Consider the following 12,135-nt stretch of genomic DNA (forward strand, 5'->3'; position numbering starts at 1 on the left):
TTTTAGAATAGAATTTAACTCCCTCCTAAAATCACTTTATATTATTAAGAATAATACAAAAAAATCTAAGACTCCTGAAATATTATGCAGATGTATTTAAAGAAGATGCTCAATTTTGCTTTCCTTACGGTTATTTGGTTAAGTGTCATTGTAATTTTATTCATTTAATTTTGTTTGTTTAATTTAGTAATTTCAGTATTAGTATTATTAGTCTAAATCTATTAATATTTTTCCCTTTCTGTCTAATGGTATTATTTGTATTTGTATGTGATTTTAGATATTTTTTTCTTATGACTATGTAAATTATTGCTCTTTTTAAAGATCTTTCTGACTTTGTTATGATGTGCTTGAATTGTCAGTTTAAGCATTAATAGAAAAAAAGTTATTCTACTGGAGAAAGGTTTGTTTTAAAGCTTTTACACATATATATAAAGCGATTGATTAAAGTTTCAGGATTTTCATCCAATGATGTACCTGCTGTTGACAATATTATTTTAACCCTTTATACAACATAATACTATTTTACTCAAAGTAAAAAGAACTATTGAACGATGTACGTGTATTAAGTGTCTTAATGAAGGTTTAATTGATTAAATAACATAATTTCATTTCATTCTAAGTATACATAACTGTATATAAGAAATGGAGTACTAGTTTTAATCAGCTCATTTGTGGCTGTTGTTCCTTGCTCGTACTTACTGGATTTATTTTTGTTAATTACTCTCATATAAAGAAACTGTTGAAGAGAAGTTATTTTGTTACTATTATAGTTTAATTTATTTTAAACAGAACATTTTTATTGCTTTGTTAATTTTTAACAGGATAAAATGCCCAAACGCAGAGAAAAACTATATATAATAAGTCATGACTCATGGCTAAGAGTAAGTGGCAAAAAAGTTAAAAAAAAAAAAAAAGACTTTTATTTTGGCGTGACATGTGACGTCATAAGCCTGCGCCGCTCTCGCGCTGTGCTTCAACTGGAGAAAGGTTTGTTTTAAAGCGTTTAGCCTTATATAAAGCGATTGATTAAAGTCTCAGTGTTTTCATTCAGTGCCAAATTATGTACCTGTTGACAATATTATTTTAACCCTCATACAACGTAGTAATATTTACTAAAACTCACAGTAATAAGTTTTATTTTTTGAATAAAGATAGGAAAAACTTTTTGTTCCGAGAGGAAATTTGTCTTGTGCAAAAAAGTGCTATAAACAGACAATAAGATAAATAAAACAAACAAATTAAGAAGATACTTGAATAAAGTAAAAGTGTGTAATAAGTGTTTTAATGAAAGTTTAATTGATTGAATAGCACAATGTCATTCCATTATAAATATACATCACTATATATAAGAAATGGAGTACTAGTTTTAATCAGCTGATCAGTGGCTATTGTTTCTTGATCAGACTTATCTGATTTCTGTTTGTTAATGACTCTCATATAAAGAAACTGTTGAAGCAAGTGTTGAAGAGAAGTTATTTTGTTTCTGTTCATTGTTTTATTTATTTGAAACAGGACATTTTTATTGTTTTGTTCATTTTAAACAGGATAAAGTGTCCAAACACAGAGAAAAACTCTTGCTGAAGCGACTGAATCTCCACACTGTTATAAAGATGGCGTTTATTAAAGAGGAGAGTGAAGATGTGAAGATTGAAGAAACATTCACAGTCAAACAGGAAGATCTGCAAGAACAAACAGGTTGATTTTCATTCTCAAAGACCAACTCAGTCATTTGATCCTCATTCAGATATATTTTAATAATAAGAATACTAAATTAAATCCATCTTGCAGCCCTGAGTGTGCTGCCTAGTTCTCCTAAATGCACATAAGCACTCATTGAAAGACAGGAATGAGTTTCTTTCTTGTTACTTGTTCTTGTGTCTTTTGTCCTGATTTTATGTATTATTAGTCTCCCATTTTCTCTACTTTCTTAAGGTTGTTGCTTTTCTTGTTCTCCTACTGTTTGTAAGGTGTCCTTGAGCACTAAAAACGTCCTTGGGCACTAATGCTGTTTTAAAATTATTATTGAACAAATCCTTATATTTGCGTGTCACACTCACTATTCAAATTTATCAGGACTTACTGAAAATGGAAAGGATTGGAAGGAAATTTGCTGTGCTCTATCATTGATAGGGAAAAGGAGACTCTTTGCTAGATTGACTTTGTCTCCAGAAGCATTTCCAAATTCTGAAATTATTGTAAGAGCTTTTGAAATACATGTATCTGGATTTGACAGAAAAAGAAGATCATCCACATATAGCAGAAACTTATGCTTGTGTCCCTCTCTGAAAATTCCTTGCAAGCCATCTGAGTTCCTTAATACAGTTGCAAGAGGTTCGATGGCAATGTCAAAGAACAGAGGGTAGCCCTGTCTCGTTCTTCTAGAGAGTGGAAAGCCTTTAGAAATAATATTATTTGTTTGAATGGATGCTTGGGGCCTGGAATATAAAATTTTAACCAAGGAACAGAATCTAGGATCAAAACCAATTTTTTTAAGCGCTGTAAAAAAATAGATCTACTCTTATCTATCAAATGCCTTATGGGCATCTAAGGAAAGAGTGATTCCGGAACAAGAGCTTCAGCGAATACCTTGCTCAACAGGGGTGTTAGCTTGGCAGTAAACTTCTTATAAAACTCGGACGGGAAGCCATTGGGGCCTGGTGCTTTTCCGGTTTTCAATTTTTTGATTGCATTTTCAATTACAGGTGTTAAATTTCCTTCTAATGCCAACTAATCTAAATCACAGAGGGATGGTTATTCTAAATAATAAAAAAAGCTCTCAATACGTTCAATCTTGTTAACCTCAGAGCTGTAAAGAGTTTTATAGAAGTTTTTTAATTGATCATTAATTCTCTGTTGATCAGTAATAATACTGCCATCATCCTTCCTAACTGCTGCTATAAAACCAGCTGCTGAGGATTGTTTTAGTTGGTAACACAATAACCTGCCAGCTTATTTCCCATGTTCACAATGAATCTGGCGTGATCTTATGTGGCGATCCTCTGCATTTTCATCTGTCAGGGAGTCATATTCTGCTTGCAGAAGGAGTCTTTTCTAATGGAGCTCTTCGGAAGGTGATGTTGAGTGTAGCTAATTAATTTTATTTATAATCTCTGTAAGCCGTTTTGACTTTCACTATTTAAATTTTAATTGCACTAGCTTAATCTAAAATTTGTCCTCGTATATATGTTTCTGAGTATCCCATAGGATGCTATAACTTATCTCTGGGGATTCCTTTGTCTTAAGGAAGAAATCAATTTGAGCATCAATAAATTTTACAAAATCGTCGTCTGCCAAGAGTCTTGAGTTAAACCACCATGTACGTTGGGGGATTACATTGCCTGGAAAACATAGCTTTAGTGAGACTGGACAATGGTCTGAAATAACAATACTACCATACTCTGCTTCTGACATTAAGGGAAGTAACTGCTTGTCCAGGAGAAAATGGTCAATCCTGGAATAGGTTTGATGCACTGGTGAATAGAGGAAAAATTGCTTGGAAGATTGATATTTAAATCTCCAGGGGTCACTTACATTATATGTCTGAAGGAAGGAGTTGATACATTGTGCTGGCTAACTTAATGTATTACTCGAAGAGCTAGAAAGGTCCAAAATTGGGTGCAAAACATAATTTAAATCGCCTCCTAAAATTAAATTGTGTCGAGACTAGGCAAAATTGAAAATAAATCTCTGAAAGATTTTTCATTGTCCCAATTAGAAGCATACACATTGGCCAGGACCACAGACATGTTAAAAAGTTAACCTTGGATTACTATGTGTCTGCCATTTTTATCCAACACATTTGACTCCAAAACAAACTGTACATTCTTATGTATGAGTACAGCAACACCCCTACTTTTGCTGTTGAAATTAGAATAATATATTTGTGTATAGCCTCCTCTATTGAGTTTAGAATAGTCTTTTTTTTCAACAGATGTGTCTCCTGTGAATATACAATATCAGATTTTTACTTATTAAGATGTGCGAACACCTTGTTTTGTTTCACTGGGTGATTTAGCCCCCACACATTCCAACTGGTAAAGTTTGTCTTTACTCCACCCATTTTATGGAGGGCTGTCGAAAACATTTATCAGTAGCATCTAAAAGGAATCTGTGGGTTTTGTATGTAGGGGGATGTGTGGGGGAGAATGGAAAAAAAAGAGAAAAAAGAAAAAAAAGGAGGTGATCACACAAACACTTAAAAACACGAAACAACACAATATTAAAACCTTGCATGTAAACTTGCACACACTTCCAGCTACTCCCACTCTTAACTAGCTTACCATGTGGGATCTAGCATATAAAACAAAACCATTTGAACAGCTTTACTATGAAGCTACACCATTATTGACAAAATATACTTGAGAGCTAGAAATAACAACGAACATGTGCTATATGCACATGACGTATGCATATAATAAGTTACAGTATATGTCAAAAGCATCAGTGCAGTATCAGACAGCACCCGTGAGAACAGCACAGCAATCGTTAACAGATTCATTCATGTCAAGCAGTGCGTGAAGGGCTGGTGAGCAGTCCGTGTGTCTTTTGGTCCCTCATTTATGTTATAAAAATGTATTTTTTTGTGATAACGGGATTCCGATGAGACATATTTTCCTCATGCATGCATACATTTTGTCACTTGTTAGTTTGATTAGTGTTTATTTCAAATGATATAAATCTGTTTGTATTAAACTTGTAGTAATGATGCTTCTAATTGGTGTGTGCGACTAAATTTTGGTTGATGCGCCTACATTTTTTAAATTAGCACTGGTGCTACCAAGCAAAAAGGTTCATTTTGAGCCCTGGTCTGCTTTACACATTTTAGAAAAATATTTTGTTGTAATTATGAATAAATACGAATAAAAACAGGCCATTTACAGCTTTCAAATCTGTCTTATCAATATGACCAATATGACTTATGATCAATTATGTAAGAAACTCTGAAAACTGGACTGACAGTTTCAATTTACTATAACTTCTATGTTAAGCGGCTTTGACACAATTTACATTGTAAAAGCACTAGATAAATATAGATGAATTGAATCTGCTTAAATGTGTACACGTTAATGGACCAAACAAAATATGATCTGGTTTATTTTAATTTGCCATGCATCAAAATTACAGTGTGTGTAGCCAATGTTTCCAGTGTCTTTTCACTTTTCAGCTTTTGATGAAGAGTTTTAAAGACTTAATGAAAACTAATGTTTTATTTATTTCAGACCTAATTGAAGAGAATGAGGAAAGTAAAGAGGAGGAACATCATGTCAAAATTGAGGAAAAAACTCATTTACACACTGATGGTATTTTAAAAAGGAGAGACAAGAATCGATTCACCTGCACTCAGTGTGGAAAGAGTTCGGCAAGCAAATGCAAACTTAAGATTCACATGATGATCCACACTGGAGAGAAACCATTCACATGCACTCAGTGTGGGAAGAGTTTCAACCAATCATCATGCCTTAATCTACACATGAGGATCCACACTGGAGAGAAACCATTCAGATGCACTCAGTGTGGGAAGAGTTTCAGCCGATCATCATCCCTTAATCTACACGTGAGGATACATACTGGAGAGAAACCATTCACATGCACTCAGTGTGGTAAGAGTTTCAGCATATCATCAAACCTTAATAAACACATGACGATCCACACTGGATAGAAACCATTCACATGCTCTCAGTGTGGGAAGAGTTTCAGCCAATCATCACACCTTAATAAACACATGAGGTACCACACTGGAGAGAAACCATTCACATGCACTCAGTGTGGCAAGAATTTTTACTGCTCATCACACCTTAGTAAACACATGAGGATCCACACTGGAGAGAAACCAAACAACAGAATTTTGCATGCTTAAACTCTAGTGTGACCGCAGCTTCGGTGTGGGAAGAGTTTCAGCAGCTCCTCAGACCTTAATAAACACATGAAGACCCACTCTGGACAGAAACCATTCACATGCACTCAGTGTGAAAAGAGTTTCAACCGATCAGCAAACCTTAATAAACACATAAAGATCCACACTGGTGTGAAAGTGGATGTGTTTGAGTGTGAAAAGACTTTTGTTACAGCTCCAAAATTTAAACTGCACCAGACAATTTACACTGTGACAAGAGGTTTAATCGGTTAACACATCTGAAAACAGAAGAGGATTCACACTGGAGAGAGACCATACAGAGCTGATCAGTGTCTACAGTGTCTCAATCGGCGCAGCTTAAGAAACACATGGACAAAAAGTTGCACACATGACATGAATGCAGCACAACATTTTCTCATGTGCACAGGATTTTTCATGTCTGAATAATGTTTAAATAGGCTGAGCGACGGTATACTGTTTTACAACACTCCTACACTGGGATGTTGGTGGGGTTGTAAATGTGTCACATTTCTCTCACTCTCCAAACTCTCAAGTGTATTCATGTAGCTAGTGTTGTTTTGGATGATGTTCTCTGTCTTGACTCCCTGAATGAGAAACAAATCACTGGAAAAACACCGCACATCAAATAAGGTGGAGCTCCAGGACAGTTAGTTTGCATAATACCAGGGCCTCAAGTTTAGAAAGCCCATTCAGTTGTCCTGTGTTGCATCTTTTATTAGTAAAGATTATTTACTTTTAAGTTCTAGTTTACTACGGTAGGGATGGTATACAGTTTAACCCAAAGAATGACCAGTCTGTCAGATGAAGAAGAGCCAGAGTCAGAGATTCAAATAAGTTTACTGAAGATAGTTTGCAGTTTCAACAGCAGAAGCCAGCTTCAACACTCACAATGAGTTCCTAGGCCACTTTGACTTACAGTACAACAATGCAATAATTATTCTCTACACAAATCCAGAAAAGGTGGGATCCATGTAAACATTTCTCATTGGTTGCATCAAAAAATAAAAAATAAATAAATTAATTGTGTGCGTCTATGAAGTATTGTATCTAACTCCAGATATGGATGGCCTCAATGCAGGCGTTAAGAAAGAATTGTATCGAACTCCAGATATGGATGGCGACATGGTTCCTGGGGGTTAGGTCGACCCTAAGTTATTAGGAGCTGATATCCGACCCGTGAAAAGCTAAACCAGGTTCACAATAGACACAAGAGACCATCTGTGTTAAAAACTCAAGGATGTTTCTTGTACGCTCAGCTGTGTTATCAAACTGGTTCAAAACTGTTTCCATCAACATTCTGCTACAATATCCTGACTACACACAGTGTCTATCTCCATACAAAAGGATTTACTTTAATAAGAATTACAATCAAAACAGATCAATTAAAACAGGTAAATTATTGTAGACAATATCAGTGTAGCAGGGTGGAATATCCCTTTATGGCTATTGGCTGGTATAACACTAACTTGTTGAGCCTATGAGATCCGAGTTGACTATTACTGTAGTTTCTATTGGCTGGGTCATGCTAAGTCATCGAACCTATCAGATCCCGTTAAGGACGTATAAAAGTTGAGCACGTTTGGTAACTCGGTATGTGTCATCGGTGTTGCCGTCTTTTTTTCTGATGGGTAAACCCTTCTGGTTGAAAGTAACGATTTGTGTACACTTCAGTATATTTGGGTAGTAACTGTACCATAAGTGTTGCCAGGATTGACTGGTTTGGTCCTCAGCTGCTCTGCACCAGACGCTGTTCGTTCGGCATGCTTTCTGCCTGCTCTGGTTCCCGGCGCTTTGATGTGTGCTTTGTGTGTTGGTGGCGTTCGATTTAGTGGTTACCAATAACTTTCGATGTTTGCAGAGTGAGGCCATGTTCTAACATCTGTACGGTATGTATGGCAGAGCATTTGTTTGTTTTGATTGAGTTTTTTTATTGTAAATCGTGGCTTTGTGAAAACAGGCGACTGTGTGCACAAGGGTTTCTATAATGACTGGTGACCAAGTCTGACAACTGCGGTGGCAGCGCTGCTGTTTTGCCGGAGCTTTATTTTGTGGTTTTTGTTTCTTTTGTATATTATGATTTTTATAGTTTTCGTTTGAATTGTTATATTTGTATTGTGATTTTTTATTTTTGTTTTTGTTATGCACTCGAGTGATTTTTGCTAATTTTCGCTTTCTGTTCAGGTCTATTCTAAATTGTTACTTTTTGGTTGTGATTTTCATATTTTTCTTTAATAGTTTCTCTTTGTTTTGTAACTGTCTTCTGTGTATTTTCTTTGAAACCTATTTGGTTATAGGGGGTGGGGGAGACCCAGCTTGGGTGCATTGTATTAGTGTGTGTGTGTGTGTGTATATACACCGAGTGCTGTGCTAATCAGATCTTGCTGTGTAAAATAAGTTTGCTGTGTTTTCATAGGGGCTGTGTGTGTGTGTGTGTGTGTGTGTTTGTAATCTTTGGTGTTGTGGACACTTGCAAACTTCCGCTGGTACCCCGCTCTATTGTTTTGGATAATTGTTGTCTTTTTTTTTGTTTTTGTAATAGGCTCATGTTAAAAAGATGTTTTTTATGCTTTTAACTTTTGTATTTCAATAAAGTGCTTTTTTTCTGATTTTACATCTCCATGCTCACCCTACTTTGGCTACGAACCTGTTAAATATAATAATAATAATTATTATTATTCCCGGCATAACCGGGTGATGTAGTCGTTTAAGTTGTTTAATTAAATTTCTTATCCCACCGCCACATTTGGACAACTAGAACAGGTGATTTTCTTCTCCTCTGCATAAATACTTTGTTCAGAGGGACAGAGGGAGAGAGAGATCTCCATGACCTATGACCTGGTTTTTGTGTGTCTCCTGAAAACAATTTTTTAAAAGACAGGCAAAAAGAGAAACAAGGACACTGAACATTCTTACATTAAGAAGCATGAATTTATAACTCTGCACTCTTACACTTTCAGGCAATCACGTGGAGCAGTTACAGTTTCTCCTCATTCACTCTCCCACTGCTCCCCTTGTTTTGGGTCACACATGGCTACTTAAGCACAATCCACAGATTGATTGGACTCTTAGCTCCATATCCTCTTGGAGTTCCTATTGTTTGTCTCATTGTCTTGGCTCTGCTTGTTCTCCCCTTTCTTCTCTTTCTATGTTGCAGGAGGAAGTGAACCTAACTGGCGTACCTGTCGTTTACCATGATCTGAGAGCTGTGTTCAGTAAGTCCCGGGCTTTATCTTTCCCTCCGCACCGCCCGTACGACTGTGCTATTGATCTGTTACCTGGCACTTCTCCACCTAGGGGGCGTTTATATTCTCTGTCTAAACCTGAGAGGGAGGCCATGGAGAAGTACATCCATGATTCTCTAGCAGCAGGTATTATACGTCCCTGTTCCTCTCCAGCTGGGGCGGGGGTTTTTTTGTGGAGAAGAAGGATGGTTCCTTGCGTCCCTGCATAGATTATCGGGGGCTGAATGACATCACTGTAAAGAATCGTTATCCTTTGCCACTGATGTCATCGGCCTTCGAACTCCTGCAGGGAGCAACCATCTTCACAAAATTAGACATCCGCAATGCCTACCACCTAGTTTGGATTAGGCAGGGGGACGAATAGAAGACCGCCTTTAACACCCCTACTGGTCATTTTGAATATCTCGTTATGCCCTTTGGGCTCTCCAATTCACAGGCGGTTTTCCAAGCACTCGTCAATGATGTGCTCAGGGACATGGTAAATCGTTTTGTGTTCGTTTACCTTGATGATATTCAGATTTTTTTCCCAGAATGAACGGGAACATGTCCTTCACGTCAGGCGGGTGCTTCAGTGGCTGCTGGAGAATCGTCTCTTCGCCAAGGTGGAGAAGTGTGACTTCCATACACAGTCGGTGTCGTTCTTGGGGTTTGTTCTGTCGCCCGCGGGAGTGCGAATGGATCCTGCCAAAGTAAAAGCAGTTGAGGATTGGCCCACCCCAGACAGTCGCAAAGCGGTCCAGCGATTTCTGGGGTTTGCCAATTTTTACAGGCGGTTCATTCGCAATTTTAGTCAGGTTGCTCTGCCTCTGACTAATCTTACCTCCATCCACAAGCGATTTGAGTGGTCACCCCAGGCTCAGACAGCCTAAATTAAAGAGATGTTACATTTCTGCACCTATTTTAAGTAATCCAGACCCATCTCGTCAGTTTGTGGTGGAGGTGGATGCGTCAGAAGTAGGTGTGGGAGCTATTTTATCCCAACGGTCCTCGTCGGACGGCAGAATACACCCCTGCGCTTTCTTTTTTCATCGATTAACACCTTCGGAACGAAATTACGACATCGGGAACAGGGAGTTATTGGCTGTCAGGTTGGCATTGGGTGAGTGGCGTCACTGGCTAGAAGGATCGGGGGTTCCTTTTGTGCTCTGGACCGACCATAAAAATCTAGAATACATTAGATCAGCCAAACGTCTCAATTCTCGTCAGGCTCGTTGGGCACTATTCTTTGGCCGGTTTGATTTTCATATTTCTTATCGCCCGGGGTCTAAGAATGGAAAAGCCGACGCCCTATCACGTCTAGGTGAGGGTGAGGCCAGACCCACCCTTCCAGTTGCTGTCCTGCCACCTGAACGTGTGGTTGCAGGGGTAACTTGGGGGGTAGAGTCTGTGGTCCGTAAGGCTCTTCGTACGATCGCCACGCCCACCAAATGTCCCAGTAATCTGCTATACGTGCCTGAGTCGGTCCGGACCAAGGTTTTACAGTGGGGTCACTCGTCGAAGCTAGCCTGCCAGCCAGGAGCAGATCGCACCACGGGGTTAATTAAGCAACGGTTCTGGTGGCCATCGATGGCGCGGGACACTCGTCGGTTTGTATTGGCTTGTCCGGTCTGTGCAGTAGCTAAAGGCTCGAATCGACCACTAGCAGGGCTACTCAGGCCACTGCCCGTCCCTTCGCGACCCTGGTCACACATAGCGATGGACTTTGTCACTGGGTTACCCCCATCCAGTGGCAATTCAGTAGTCCTCACTGTGGTGGACAGATTCTCGAAGGCGGCACACTTTATATCCCTCCCCAAATTACCTTCAGCGAGGGAGACAGCAGCCATTGTTTTGGACCACGTCTTCCGTATTCATGGCCTCCCGGTTGACGTGGTTTCAGACAGGGGTCCCCAATTTGTGTCAAAATTTTGGGCAGAATTCTGCCGACAGCTAGGGGCAAACGCTAGCCTTTCTTCAGGGTACCACCCACAGACTAACGGCCAGGCCGAGCGAGCTAATCAGGAACTGGAGAGGGTCCTGCGTTGTGTTGCGTCCGAGGAACCGTCGTCTTGGTCTTCCAGATTAACCATGGTCGAATATGCGCATAACTCCCTCCCGGTCTCGTCTACGGATTTGTCTCCCTTCCAGTGCTGCTTAGGCTACCAACCCCCTCTATTCCCTTCTCAAGAACCAGATGCCATTGTTCACTCTGCCCAGGCATTCATTCAGAGATGTCTCCAAACATGGAGGCTTGCCAGGAAAGCCCTTATTCGGACTGGCGACAGAAACAAGGCATCTGCGGATCGCCACCATTCCGTACCCCCTCTTTACGTGTGTGGTCAGAAAGTCTGGTTGTCCTCTAAGGATATTCCACTCAGACTTCCCTCACGTAAATTGGGACCTAAATTCATTGGACCTTTCACCATCATCAAGGTCCTCAGTCCAGTGTCAGTTCGACTCAAATTAAGCCCTCGGTTTAAAAACATTCACCCGGTTTTCCATGTGTCTAAAATTAAGCCCGTTTTTCGCTCCCCCTACAGCCTTTAACCTCTGCTCCTCCACCTCCCAGACTAGTTGAGGGTACACTTACTTATACAGTGCGCCAGCTGCTGGACCTGAGGAGGAGGGGCAGAGGATATCAATATCTGGTAGACTGGAAGGGGTATGGCCCGGAGAAAAGGTGTTGGATCCCAGCTCGGGACATTCTGGACCGCTCTCTCATTGATCAGTTTCATCAGACCCATGGTGAGTCTTCAGGGAACGCCAGGAGGCGTTCTTGAGGGAGAAGGTACTGTCACCGTACCTTGTGTTCTCACTCTCTCAAGTTCAATGTTACAGATTACCTTCAGTCACCTGCTTTTCTAGTATTCACAAGTCATCGGAGTGATCCGCTCCACCTGTTTCTCATCCCTTTGTTCCTATTTATAGCACGTCATTTCCCTTCATGTTTGTCAGTCTGTTGTCGTTGGTGTGTGTGTATAACGGTCTGTTACTCACCCCATATTTGTGTTCAGGGCTGCCAGTGAACGAGTCTACCGT

General features: G+C 39.6%; 2 protein-coding genes across 4 annotated transcripts in view; one reads left to right on the forward strand and one right to left on the reverse strand.

Moving 5' to 3' along the window:
* LOC137491095 (uncharacterized) overlaps nt 1-12,135 on the reverse strand; it is a 171,267-nt gene that overhangs the window by 10,515 nt on the left and 148,617 nt on the right. The window lies entirely within an intron of this gene.
* LOC147845090 (uncharacterized) lies at nt 937-8,484 on the forward strand. 2 transcript variants are annotated; one of them, XR_015483526.1, is made up of 4 exons: nt 937-987; nt 1,545-1,695; nt 5,220-6,918; nt 6,984-8,484. XR_015483526.1 is itself a non-coding variant. In XM_087249589.1 (3 exons), exons 2-3 carry the CDS (start codon nt 1,611-1,613, stop codon nt 5,657-5,659), a joined length of 525 nt encoding a protein of 174 aa, XP_087105715.1. In that variant the 5' UTR covers nt 937-987; nt 1,545-1,610; the 3' UTR covers nt 5,660-8,484. The 2 variants fall into 2 exon arrangements, 1 of the variants encoding a protein (XP_087105715.1); XM_087249589.1 differs by having other exon boundaries at nt 5,220-8,484.

The sequence above is a fragment of the Danio rerio genome, chromosome 4 (assembly GCF_052040795.2).
Source record: "Danio rerio strain M-AB ecotype USA chromosome 4, GRCz13ab, whole genome shotgun sequence".
Taxonomy (NCBI): domain Eukaryota; kingdom Metazoa; phylum Chordata; class Actinopteri; order Cypriniformes; family Danionidae; genus Danio; species Danio rerio.